Below are 13,853 nucleotides of genomic sequence, written 5' to 3'. Positions count from 1 at the left end.
CTGTCTTGGTGTTCCCAATTCTTTATTTGTATGCAGCACTTCTGTGTTAGAGACGTCCTTCTGCTTAGCAGAAACACTGGGAGATGGCACTTGGGGGTAAATTTGTCTGTGAACAAGCCAATCAAAGGTATTTTTTGGCTCTTTGCTTGGGCAAACCTAACATTTTTAGTAAGGCATTAATACAAACTGCATGAGGGAGGAACCGGGGTTATGCTTGATCATGGGAAATGGTTTACTTAGCGCAGAAGCTTCAGGCTGTTGTCTTAGATTTCTTCAGGAGGAAAATACTGTAAGCAAGGGACTCCTTAACCTATGTGTGAAAATAGCACATAAAATCTTATTAGAATACGTAGGTGTTTACTGAACCAGCTCTTACGTGCAGCTCATTTGGTGAATTCAGTGAGATTGAGATTTCATATCCTCTGAGATTAGTGCATCTGAAGGTCTTCTGCTTGGCTCAAATCATTGTGAGAGAGGACGCTCCCACACACTGTTGTTGGTTGAGGAAAGCATTTTTTCTGGGCAGTGCGGATGGAGCAGCCGAGCAGAGGGACATCTCTGTGGGGATGCTTGGGCATGCCTCCTGCTGCTGCTCACCTCTGCATCCTGCTGCTGCCCTGCTACTGAGAGGCAGTGCCTCTGTGTTGCAGTGAGAAAACCCCTGAGCAGTGCAGGGCACCAGCACCTGGAGAACAGGAGTTTAGGGGTTTTTTTGTTCATTTTCTTTCTCTCTTTTTTTTTTTTTTTTTTTTTTAGTACAACCAGCTCAAACTTTTGTATATTCTTCTTACAGCCACTTAAATCCCTGTAGCTGGCATTGTAGAGATACTGGTATGCAATCCTCTCTCCATCAGAATTATATAAAGACAGATATTTGATCTTTTTTTTTCCCACCATTTTCCTATCTGAACAAAGCTTGCTTATTATTTTCTGTGAGAGAAGGTTGAGACAAGCCTCCCATTATCTATAATAGTCTGGGAAAGCCTTAAGTGAGACAGGGGTACAGAGGAGCAAGGATGGAAAAGCATGGAGAAGTTTAGACACAATGAAAAGACACAGATGAGGACAAGCACAAAAAAGATGGGGCCACACATTTTTGTGAATTGCAGCTGGATGAAGAATAGTCATACAGCCATCTTGTGTGTCTGTGATTTCATTACCTGTGGGAGCTACAGGATCTTCTTTTGGACAGAAGGCTTAAACAAAAACTTACTGTTTTCTTGTGAATACCCTGCACTCTGTTTCCTATACAAAAAATATTCTCTGCTGTTTTCTAGAGTTTACTCTTTGACGACAGGGGTGCTGACAACAAAAAGCTGACCTTAAATCAGCAAGCCAAAACTGTCTTCAAGACAGAGCCAGCACAAGCTCTGTCTGTACCATATCAGATGGAAGCTGGTTACAGCAGGATACCTCTTAAAGAAACCTTCCTGAGGATAGCAGGACTTTATGCTAAAATATTCCACTTCTCTGTTGGGGTTTGCAATATTATCTTGCTTAGTGTTGCTTTTCTAATTGATAGCTCTTGGCTAGTCAGGATGCAAGTGGATGAAAAAGTGTGTGTCACTTCATTCTCCATTTTCTTACTTAGGATATCCTTTACTGTAATTCATTCTTGTGGTCTGCTATTAAACCACTGTATTTCCAAATCATTTGGCATATTTCCAACTATGTATCTCATAGAAATGCTGATACCTAGTTCCCTTAACCTTGAAATTGCCTTAGATGTATTTAATAAAACAAATGGTCACATTTTGTTAGAGCATGAATATTTAAAGATTTAATTGCTGCATGAAGTATAAAGCTCAGAGCACTTTCTGTGAACTCAGAGCAGAAAATGGTGTGATAGAATCATAGAATAGTTAGGGTTGGAAAAGACCTTAAGATCATCTAGTTCCAACCCCCCTGCCATGGGCAGGGACACCTCACATTAGAGCATGCCACGCAAGATCACACAGAATAAATCTCAAGCTGGAAATGACTTGATTGCTGTAAGAGGTTGTGTATACCTTTATTCCTGCTGTCCTAGAACTGGACTGACACCAGTTCATCTATGTGGCTGCTTGGTTAATAATGCCTCAAAACCCTAAAACCTCAATAAACATTTCTAAGTGCATCAGTGTTCATACCTGTTCACCTTTAACCTGAGGTACAAGGTGGGCACGATAAGATACAGTGATGTCAGTTTTCTAAATGCTAGTCTTGCAGACCCACTCTGGGGAAGGAAAGATTTTGTCCTGAGAACAGGAGCTGGGGAGGACATGGGTGACAGGTGGGTGACACTCAATACAACCCTGTACCACAGTGTGCTGCACCAGGAATACAGCTGGCTTTGATCTCAGTTGTCGCTTTGTGGCATCAACAACTGTAGAAGAATAATTGGGTTTTATTGTGAGGTGATCCAGTTCTGAGTGTACAGTCTGAGCAGATACATAGAGCAGGAAGGTGACAGCTTTACGTGTTAGCTTGTGGGAGCAGCTGTAGGCTTCCTGAGAAATGCCTGCAAGAGCTTGTCTTTGTGTTGGGTTCGTGGTTGGATCATAAGCATTCATACACATCTCTCAGATATCCCGAATAAAGTATTGCTTCCCATTGTGATACTGGCCATAATTTGCTTCATTGCCTGGCAGTTTCAAATTATTTGACAATAAAAGTGTCAGCAAGCCTATAAAAGTAAAACATGCTTAGAGGAAGATGATGCTTTATTTTTAAAAAATGGTATACAGTGAATTTATGAAGAAAAGAACATGGCTTTTTATAGTCCACAGTTTTCAAATCTGCAGTGTTACACCAAGTGTGTTGTGATGCTTCACAGTCAAAGGTTAAGAAAGCTCAAATCAATATCAAAATGCATACTATTTTGGCTTGAAAGCCAAAAATGTGACTATAAATTCGTATTTTGTGGTACCAATGTTCTGTGAAAGTAACACAGTGACATCTTACTCATCTGTATTCTTTCAGAGGCTCAGGAGGGGAAAAGAGCTTTTGCACATCATGTCATGTAGCATAATCAGTTACAGCACCAACTTAGAAGCCTGAATTCACTTTAAAATTATAGGACAAGGGGAATGGATCTAAGCTGGTAGAGAGGAGGTTTAGATTAGATATTAAGTACTTCCCTGTGAGGTTGGTGAGGCACTGGCACAGGTTGCCAGAAGAAGCTATGGCTGCCCCATCACTGCCAGTGTTCAAGGCCAGGTTGGACAGGGTTTGGAGCAACCTGGTCTAATGCCCCTGCCCATGGCAGGGAGGTTGAAACTGGATGAGCTTTAAAGGTCCCTTCTAACCTTAACCAGTCTGTGATTCTGATTCTAAGAAAATCCACAGGACTTGAAGTATTTTCTCCAGATTTCCCTCCTTAGTTCCTGCACAGGGAGCAGAAGCCCTATTTGGTCGGATGTAGAAAGGCCTAGAAGCTCCTGTAATAGGGCACATCAGCTGATGCTTTCTGCAAGGCTGTGGCATGTGACATGTGTTTCTACTTCTTTTCAACTTGATGCCAGTTTATGTACAAAATTATTTTAAGTTGTGGTGTCAGACTTTCTCCACATGAAAGGAATTAAATGCTTTTAGTAATTTTTGAAGGTGACTTCTAAAACAGATGCAGAATGCAACTTTTTATGCTGTTGGCTAATATATTAATGATACATAAGTGAGTCATCCTCTCAGCAGAGCAACTGACAGGTTATCTGATTTTTCTCATACCTCGCATTGTTCAGTTTTAGTTAATAATGTTTACAGTATTTTGCAATATGTTCAGGAGGAAAGATTATACATATGCGCAGAACTGAGACCTTCCTTAGGAGAGCTATGCCCATGCTTCCAAGAAGGATTTTGGAATCTTTTTGCTATGCATCTTTTACTTGTGGTATAGCTTCTTACTTATTCTAGAAAACAAATTGAAAAGTAATATGGACTTTTTAGAGAGTTCTTAGGTCTTCTAACTGTTAAAACTGCTTTATACATCATGTACTTTTCACCCTGAAAAGGAGCCAGGTAGGTGTTTGCTGCTTTTGCTCCCAACAAAGTAGTGCAAAGCAATAAAGCTTTAGAAGAGATTGAGCTATGCAATAAAAGCCTTCATCAGCTTCACCGTATATCAGTGAGAACTTTAATATACTACCACACAGCTCTCACTTACCAGCAATACTCCTTCTCCAGCCTCCTTCCCCTTCAAGATGCCTCTGAAAACTGAAAACCTCAGACATATCATCCCTGCATTCATTGAAATCAATGATTAACAGTTACACTCTTGCTGAAAAAGGAGTGGGAAAAGGGACGTTCTGGAATGAAATTTTTCTTCATTCAACAGAAAACTGAGTTCACAGTTAAGTTTTGTAATAGCCAACATATACAGTCTGCTAGATGTATAGCACTTTAAAAGCTAAATACAATGGAGATTGGAGATACTTTGTTATATTATTGCATATACTGTCTACATCAGACAGTTCGAAAAAGGTAAGCCATAGATCAAGATGCCTGTAAAGGCCTATTTTCATTTGTGTATTTAATTTGTTTAGATTGCTGCTATATTTGATAACAATACAAATAACATTAAGTAGTTGTTTCTGTGCAAGACCCCTTTGTAAGACTTCATTATCAGGGAAGTAATTTAGTCCACGCAATTGAGAACATACTAAAATACATTTATAATATCTCTTTTACTAGCAGTTCACTAGCAGTTACTGTATAATTTCAGAGTAAAATAAAAGTATTTTTTTTAAGGAATCAGGATTTAAAGAACCTGCTTTTAGAAACTTTTTCCAGTTTGTCAGCTGGAGAAGATAGTAGCTCACATGAATTTTATTTGACTTAAATGTGCTTCAACACTTATTTTGCCTGGCAAGCAAAGATATGAAACTAGGATCTTCTCAGCCTCCCATTATTTCCTCAGGATAACCACAGTATTTGGGCTATGTCCATGTCTTGGGCAACATTATAATTAATGGATATGTTCCCAAATGAAGTTAAATGGAAGAGAATTCCCAATACAAGCCAAAATATCTCCCAAATGTACAGTTTGGTTTGGATGCTTATACACTGAAGCACACAGGCTGGATGATGCATTGTGCTCCAAGGTGGAATTTGATCATCTTCCCTCATGTCTTCTCTTGTCTGGAAGCCAAGAAACCTGAACAAATGATGCTTCCTAGTTTGTGAGACTTGTTTTGGTGTACCATCAGCTTTGTGATATTCTTTTTCCATTACTCAGTGTTCCAGTAACTCAAAAAACTATTTAACAACCACCAAGTGATGAATGAGTTTGAGAAAATGCTGGTAATTATAAGGTTAAAGACATAGCTTTGCCTGTAGTAAATTCAGAATAACTATTCTTCAGGTAAAATACAGAAAGTGTAGCAACTTCCAGAAGATACGGACAGGGAGTTTGGAAGTTCTTGGTCACAGCTTTACTGTCACCATGCTGAGCTGACACTTAAGACTTGTAAATGCAACAGAGGTAGGCCACAAAGGTGCCACAAATCCCACAAAGCAACATGAATTTTGATTTGTGATTTTTAAAGGATTCAGTCTGGGATAGGTTGATTTATAATTAGTCTGAAATCTGTATCTTCTTGGCACATTAGAGAACGTAGTAGCTTCTTATGTGATTCTTAGTTGTTGCAACTAGTTTTCTGTATCCTTAGATTTTCTTTGTGTGTCATTAGTTATTTTTAGCAGCAAATCTAACCATAAAATCAAAATTTAAGCAGTATTGATGGGATTTCTGATTTTGAGGTTTGGCTAGGCTGGCTTACAGTTGCTGTGTTGGTGTTGAAGCCTGGGGAGGCTTCTTACTCTCTGGGCCTGACGTTGTCTATTGTGTACCTTTTTTCAATTAGCAACTTTTCTGGTTAACATAACAAATTTCATATTTTTGTGAATGTATATAGTGTTCGATCTAGCTCTGTGTGTTCATACATAGCTTTGCAGTTCTCTCTGTGGCATTCTCCTGAGGAGTTTGCTCCTGTAGCTTTAAGCCTTGTGCAGTTCCGCATCTGTAAACTATAGGGTTTGTTCCTGAAGTTCCAGTCCTGCAAGTCTCTCTGTAGGTGAACCTTGCCCAGTTTGGGGAGGCTGGTGGTGACTTCAGCAGGGCTTGCACTTGGTATGAAGATTTATTCTTGGAGGAAATTGTAGGGTGCATTTTAAAATTTCTCAGAGTAAATTTCATCAATATATGTCTGGTATGCTGCGCAGTAAGAAAAGCCCCGACCCTGCTGGAATATTACTTGGCTTTATCATGATTGCCTTTGTTTACTTATTGTCCATTGCTTGCAGTGGCAGTTATTTTGGAAGTGGTGAACATTTACAGCCAAGTGCTGTAGTACTTTTTATGGTAGCTTATGCTTATCTTTACTTAGTCATGTGTGCTGATTGGTGACAGAGCTACGCTGCACAGTTTTCCTAATTACTGCTGTAATTAGGACTCAGTGACAGAGAGGGTGCCCTGGTGGAGTGTCCTTCTTTCTGCTTGTGTTGTCTGACTAAGCCTGCTGTGAAGCAGAAGCAAGACAAAGAAGACTTCAAGCTTTTCAAACACAGTAAAGGAGAATTATATTTCTTGTTATGACAAGAATCTCATACAGTTGTTCGAGGTCACTGGAAGACTTAAACTAGCAGATTTCAACTCTTATTTGTTACCTAAGAAATCAGGAGGTAGCACAAATACTGTGTGTCGAGATCGCAGTCTTACAATACATGCTTACATATAATCAAATATATGATGAACTAGGGGGACTGTTGTTTGATCCAAATGGTTACTTGGTTATTTTCTGATTTTTGATCCTGCTGAAACCAGTGCAGTGCCTTATCAGGTAGTCTCAAGAAGCATAGTACTGCAGATGCCTAACTGGGTTGTCACAAGGGTGTAGAGACCCATTTGCTATTCTTGTAGATTGATCTTGGGCAGCTGAGCAATCAGTGGTGAATCGTTGATTCATGTATAGAATAAATACACTTCTCAAGGGGTAAACCAGGTTTTTTTTGTCCCCATAAAAGAAAGCAGTTAAATTATTTTTTTTTCCTTCTGATGCAGGAAGCTGTACTAAATGTTCTTTTCTGGTTGGATTGTCCCATAATCCTTGTTTCTTTAATCCCTGTTAGGCAAGTTTGTCTTAAAGGGAAGATTATACTGTGAGGAGTGGCAGTCAGCCTTTACTGGGGATGTTTTAATTTAAACCATCAGATGCATTTTGACACATAGATACAAAAGACCATAATTTAATTAACATTTTTCTGTTAAGTTTTGAGGTTAGACCCTCTATATGGTGCTAACATTTCTCAGGAAAGAAAAAAAGAATGTGGGTTTTCTTCTGAGAAGAGGCCCTAGAAACTGGAACTGAAGAGCATGGATTCTTCATGTGCTTCTTATCTTCCTTCATGCATTCTCTCAGTGTTTTCATCCAGGACCAGCACATCTCATAAGGGTGTCCACTTAAGCCATATGTAATGCAGATACTCGTCTGCTGGCAGATTCCAAGGGACTGTTATTTTACGTAGGAACAGCATTCAAGTGGTGGCCAGCTCCCAAAATGCAGGTGGCTTTTAAGTGCACAGCAAGAGAAATATCTTCTGTTCTACTCTTCTCTGGCATTAAATTTTCATTTCTTTCCCCTCCCCTCTGTTTCCTTTTCAGCCTGTTTGATATGGGAGGAGAGTATTACTGCTATGGCTCTGACATCACCTGCACCTTCCCTGCAAATGGAAAGTTCACTCCTGACCAGAGGGCTATCTATGAGGCAGTGCTGAAGTCATCACGGGCTGTAATGAAAGCAGTCAAGCCAGGTAAAAGATCAGTACATGTCAGCAGGAATTGACAAGTTTGACAGAAGCATTCAGGCTGTTGAGACAATTATATGTGGATTTTAGAAAGTGCTAGAAAGGAACAGATGACAAAATTAATTCACATGTTTAAACAGCTCGTAATGGAGAATAGAAATTGAACACCCAACATTTTCCATAAAACACTTTAAAAAAAATCCCACATAAACGATTATTAATAAGATTAAGACGATATCTTAATATTCTGCTTTTTGGTTCTTTTAATTCCTTTAAACTAGTGGTGACAGTTACACAGGTGTGTGTTTGCAGAAAGCCTTTGCCAAAGACTGAAGTCAGAGTCTTGAGTGAACATGTGTGTCATGCTTTAGTTTGTTTCAGGCATTTTCTGTATTTTACACTGTAAGCTCAACAGAAATCTTCTGTGAAAAAGAGGATGGAATGTGTGTCCTTTGAGGCCTTAAAAGGCTCTGGAAAGCACTGACTATTGGGTACTTCACTGTAGGCTGTTAGATTGCAGGCAACCTAATTCATCAAGTTACATTTTCATAGTTGAAACAACTGCCTGGCTTGATGAAAATCCTACTTTTCTCTGATTCTACTTTCAGGGCAGCCAACAAATACTTTTTGAGCTAACTGCTTGCTGTGATTTTGAGTATTTCACTGATGAAAGTACTTGAGCATTTCTCAGTATTACTAATAGAATAGCTTTGAGAAAAAATGCACTTAATGCACAAAGCACACTTATCCTTTAAATTTGCCATATTAGCACAGGTTTTCTGGATTGCCAGTCAGAACATGCGTAATTTTCCTGTTACAGAAGCTGGCAGAATCACTGTTTGTTTGAACAGTTTCAAAGGGAGCAATAACAATTGAGGCTTATCTGCAAAATGAGACTAGGTATCCTGCCATTTTAATTACAGTGTGCGTTCTCCATCATCTGCTGTTTCTTCCCCTGAAGAATCTTGTTCCTTTCTTCTTCATAGTTTGCTTTACGTTTCAATGCCACCTTTAATTCTATGTAACTTTTTTGGCAGTATTTCATGCTAATACGTTGCAGACTGTCTTCAGAACTTGAGAGCTAATACGATGCTGTACTGAAGATGGTGCAGAGAATTCCTCAGTTTACTTAACACTCTATTTACAGTGTCAGAAAATAAGAACATACTGAGCTAAGTGTTTCTGAAAAGCAGTTGTAAGGATCCTTTACTAGCCTTGGGAATTTGAGATTCACAGAGAATTCATTCTGAATGTCTGGCAGAAGATGGGACTGAACTTTCTTTCCCACTGTGCTTTAGTTGTTTTGCCTGTTTAGAAAAATGGTGCAAATGTATTTATGCTGTTCGTAAGACTAGTAATCATGAATTTTTCTGGCTCCAGAAAACAGGTTAAACATATGTTCTGTGGGTTGGTTCATTGGTTTGGTTCACTTGGTATTTCTGTGTACTGAAATGCAACCTAGACCTTTCACACTCTGTTGCATTACAGATCTGGGTAGACACCTTTAATGTGCAAAATTTTTCATCACATGGAAAAGGCTGCTCTTTAGGTGCATATGGCTGGTACACTAGTTCTTCCACAGCAGTCTGTCTGCCACTGATGCAAGAAATCTGACAATATTACTACATTTTCCTCTGATGATCTCTCAAAAAGACACCAAAGGCCAAAGACTAGTACGGAAATTGGCATGTAACACTTAAAATAGGTAGTTGTCAGAAAAACATTGACTGTCTCAAATTAATTTAACATTTTCTAAAGACAATTCAAACTGAAATAATAAGTTGAATTGCAGAGTTCCTCTTTTATATACAACTTTTAATAATTTTAAAAATTAGATATTAAATAGTTATTGAGTTTCCAATCACACACCTTTTCTTGCTAAAGGGGACATAGGAGGTAAGACTTTTCTGGTAAATGCTTTCATAAATGCTTTTAAAGAAAGATGTCTGCTTTATACCTTCCACTGAATTCCTTTAAAATATTTTGGCTAGGTATTTTAATTGAACACTGAGACAGACGGAGAAATTTCCATGTCATGTACTGGTTGAAAGGGGCATTGTGTGTCCTAGAAGGCTAATACTCCTCTGTAGGAAAGAAGAAGTAGAAACACTGACCTTTATAGCATGGTTTGTGTCACATACTTCTCAAGCCACTGAGAAACCCCAGAGCCCCTTAAAGGGGTGGATGCAAGCTGAATGCATTGTTACTGCTGTCCAGAGAAAGCTGTTTCTGTGGGAGAGGCAGCAGCTGCCTTCTTCTCATTGAAAAACCCAATTTGTTAACTCATTGACTAAAGCAAAAGGATCTCCTCCTGGGGGAGTCGGGGACAGTCACACAGGAGAGCAGGAAGGGATGATGTGAATTCAGCTCTCAAGTGTCTCTTTCCCTGACAGACAGAAAGTTAATATTTTAGGTCTCTGAAGAAGGAGGCAGAAAACCTAGTGGGTTTATAGGCACTAAATGTAAACCCCAGCCCCATCATGTTTTTGTCAGATTTTCTGAATTACAGAACCCTTGCTCATTTTGCTATTTTTTGTTTGTCTCCATTTCCCTGGGTTCTTAAGATCAAAGGCAGTCAAGTGACTGGCTTACATGACAGTATCTGTTCATGGTACAAGCTGCACAGGAGTGTGCAGCAGTGTCAGCAACTGTAGGAAATGGAATTTCTCCCCCGCTGCAGAACTGGGGCTTTAATTAGGCCTTGTGGCACAGAGTCGCAGGGGATATATAGTTGTTGTCTTCAGGAGGTTAATAAATTCACAGAGTCTTTCTTATGATGAGATAGGGAGCCACTATTTTAGGAGACTTAATAGCCAAATACTGGATTACCTAATTGTGCTTATGGAAAGACACATTTGCTAGCAACCTTAAACATTATTTATTATTTCGTATACTTCAGAGATTTGCATTTCTTTTTTCAATTTGGCTCTCATATGAACCTCATTGACTCCCACGTCAAGTTACTTTCAGAGAGATAATAGACCTCTGCCTAATACATTTTGCTTATACTTCTGTATGCAAACAGTTGTCATAATTTAAAAAATACTCCAAAACATTGTATTTTATTGTAGCAAAGTATTTGACTACATCCTGTGCATGGTCCAAACTTGCAGACAGCCCAAATCACATACATGGGTCTCCCTACCTTCCAACTGAAAGAACAGAATGCTTTCTGCAAGCCAGATAATGTATTCTGAAAGCTAAGAAACACTATCTATTTGATTGTAGCCCAAATTCAGTGCAGTTGTCACAACTGCTGCCACAAACCAAATCTGTTTAAAATTAAAGAGGAGAAAGACATACTTAGTCTTTCATAAGCAGCAGTTTTGAAACTGCTGAAAATGGATCTCATCACTGAAGCTTGTCACTGAAGTGAAAGAGTCAAAAAGGCATGCCTGTGTGGCAGTGGGACAATTGTCTCTTTCCTACAGTGTCAGGCTTGTGATCCAAGATGTCAGAGAGGAATGCTGCATTTGTGCAAATGTGCAGAATAGTGACACTTCCATTCACTTTGGTGGCTGAGGCATCATCTCCTTACTCAGAATAGTGATACGAGAAACAATTTGTCTTTACATAGATATTCTACATAAAAAGAACTGAAAAAAGAGTGAAATTGCAAAGCCAAGTATAACAGACTTAGGGTATTTCAGAAGTCAGTGTCCTAATTTGTCTCACTTATGCATTGTCTTATGATCTCATTAAATTTACTAAATCGGTGGAAGAAAATTAGGTGCAATCCTGGAGCATATCTCCTAGTTTACTTTTATCTGAAGAATTCAGCTCATGCACTTCGAAACTGCATTGTGTAAACCAAAACGCAATAAGTGGGGACAGCAAAGAGGTTTCACCTCCAAGAATGACTGGAATTAAAATCTTCTTGTAGATGCATCCATTGTTTCTTTCTCTGCTATCTTCATGTGATGCATATGGCAGAAAGAGCTGAGCTAATGAGCAGCTGTTCAGTAGTTTAGTTTAACCTTTTATTCTATGTGTGGCCCAGTGCTGTTTATTGCCTACTATTTAAAACCTGCTCAGAATCCAGAATTATTAACATCCTCACCAGTTTTTCTTAGTGCTCATCATAACAGTATGCAGGTACCTGGCAGCAGTAAGTTGGCTTGCACTTCCTCTTAGCAATGTGGAAGTGTGCAGAAGTTCCCCTTCTGCAAGCAGTGGCAGATGGGCTGGAGAAGCTAGTATAAAAGCTATTGATGCATTTTGGATTCCAAGACTGAAATTCATCAGTCTGGAGGTTGGTTTTGTTTTTTTAAGGGAGTTGAGCATTGCTCTTGCTCAGACCCCACCTTTTTTGACCTCTGTTGCAGCTGTGAGTGCCCAGCTTTTCTGCAAATCAGGTTCCAGATTGTCAAGCTAGACATCAGTAAAAAGAAAGAAAATTATTAATAAACAAATGTAAAATATATAAAAATTAAAAATTGTTTGAAGCAAGTTGCCTGGCATTCTGATGGGAGTCAGAGTTTGAGGCAAGAATGGTTGCTAATTTTAGCCACAGCATTCAGGTGCATTTGCCATGCTTGCTTTTTTGTGAAGTCTCTTGTTTTTCTTCCTCTTGGAAGACAAGTTACATAAGGAACAGATATCTTCAGTGGCCTAGCAGGAGCTGTGCTTGCCTTGGAGTTAGTCTTCTGGAAATAAGTAGCCCTAGAACTAAATACACTTGGGGCTTCCTGTGAATTTGCATCTTGTGTTTGTTAGGAAGCTTTACTTGGTCTGATGGAAGCTTTTTCACTGGGCTAAGGTACTTCAGAGGTTCTCCTCCTTTCTGTAGTAATGTGTGCATGGGTGTTGCAGTTTTGCTTGCACTGGGGTTTCTGTCTTTTAGCTAGCTGCCTGCATTACAAAACATAGCACAGGGTCTGCTTCTCTTAAGTCTCAGAGAAAATCTCAAAAAAGTGTTAAAAAGCAAAGGACTAAAAACGGCAGCATCATCAGAAAGGGTGTGCTACTACTGTCACCCCATCCAAAGGAGTGGAAGGTCATGTAACTAAATGACTGGACGATAACACGTCAGCACCAAGGGTCCAAGCAAAGTTTGCACAGACAGTGTCAGTTGATATTGCCTAACTCTGGAGTCCTTGATGCTGTAACCATAAAAATACTGCTTTTAGTGTAGTTCTCCCCCACCCATGTAATTGCCCATGCTTAAAAAAGCAAACTGTGGTGGAAAAAAACACTGTGTAGCACAACATGAATAGGTATAAGGCTTCATAGTGTAATGGTTAATGGCAGGTCTGAGGGCTCCACTCTAATGCCTGTAGTACCTCCTATGCACAGCTGTCATGACAGCAGTTGAAAGCCTGAACTGCAGGGGTAGATTAGACACTTCTGTGAGCAAGTTTGGCATGTCTGTTGATAGTGAAAAGATCTGAAGAACTTGAAAAGGCACATGTGCATTGTTCACAAATCCTGTCTCACTCCATTCTTTATACCGGTCATGTAAGTTTAATCCAATGTCAATGTAGTAGCTTTATTAACCATTGTTTGTTATAAATTACAAATGGGAGACTAGAGTTGTTTTCTGTTTGTCATCAATACAAATCTGCTTGAAGAAATTTGTAAAATAATTGATTTTGTGGACAGTCTCTCTCTGAAACTTCTGGAAAACAACTTGTTGAAGAAGGATGATCTAGCTGTGAAGGCAAGCCTACTCTGAGACAGGGTTTGGACCTGATACCCTCCTGGTGTCCCTCCTAACCCACATCACTCCATGACACATAATATGTTCTGAAACATGCAAATGAAAGTATCAGTGATTTAAGAAGAGATGTTGATGACAGTCAATGCGTGAGTGTGCACCTCTAGCTCTTAACAGGACAGGTGGTACTTTGCAAGCCAACAGACAGTAATGTGCTTCACTTCCTGTGTATAAAGCACAATGATACTTAACCTGGGTTTGAGTATCTCTTTGTTCACATGGATGCTTTACTGTTGAGTAAAGCATCAATACATACAAGTTGAATAGTGTTTTGAAAGTTACTGTGGAGTTGCTTCTTTTCTAGTCTTAAGCAAATGACTGTGTGTTTATACCATGTCCATCCTCTCAGATGATTTCT

General features: G+C 39.3%; 1 protein-coding gene across 2 annotated transcripts in view; it reads left to right on the top strand.

The window, feature by feature from the left end:
* PEPD (peptidase D) overlaps positions 1-13,853 on the top strand; it is a 145,985-nt gene that overhangs the window by 97,935 nt on the left and 34,197 nt on the right. For both annotated transcript variants that reach the window (XM_031051961.2, XM_031051960.2), the window contains exon 12: positions 7,637-7,785. In XM_031051961.2, the coding sequence (XP_030907821.1) occupies positions 7,637-7,785 (149 nt within the window). The remainder of the gene's footprint in view (positions 1-7,636; positions 7,786-13,853) is intronic.

The sequence above is a fragment of the Melopsittacus undulatus genome, chromosome Z (assembly GCF_012275295.1).
Source record: "Melopsittacus undulatus isolate bMelUnd1 chromosome Z, bMelUnd1.mat.Z, whole genome shotgun sequence".
Taxonomy (NCBI): Eukaryota; Metazoa; Chordata; class Aves; order Psittaciformes; family Psittaculidae; genus Melopsittacus; species Melopsittacus undulatus.
Note: the sequence above shows the minus strand (reverse complement) of the source record. Positions and strands in the feature narration are given on the sequence as shown.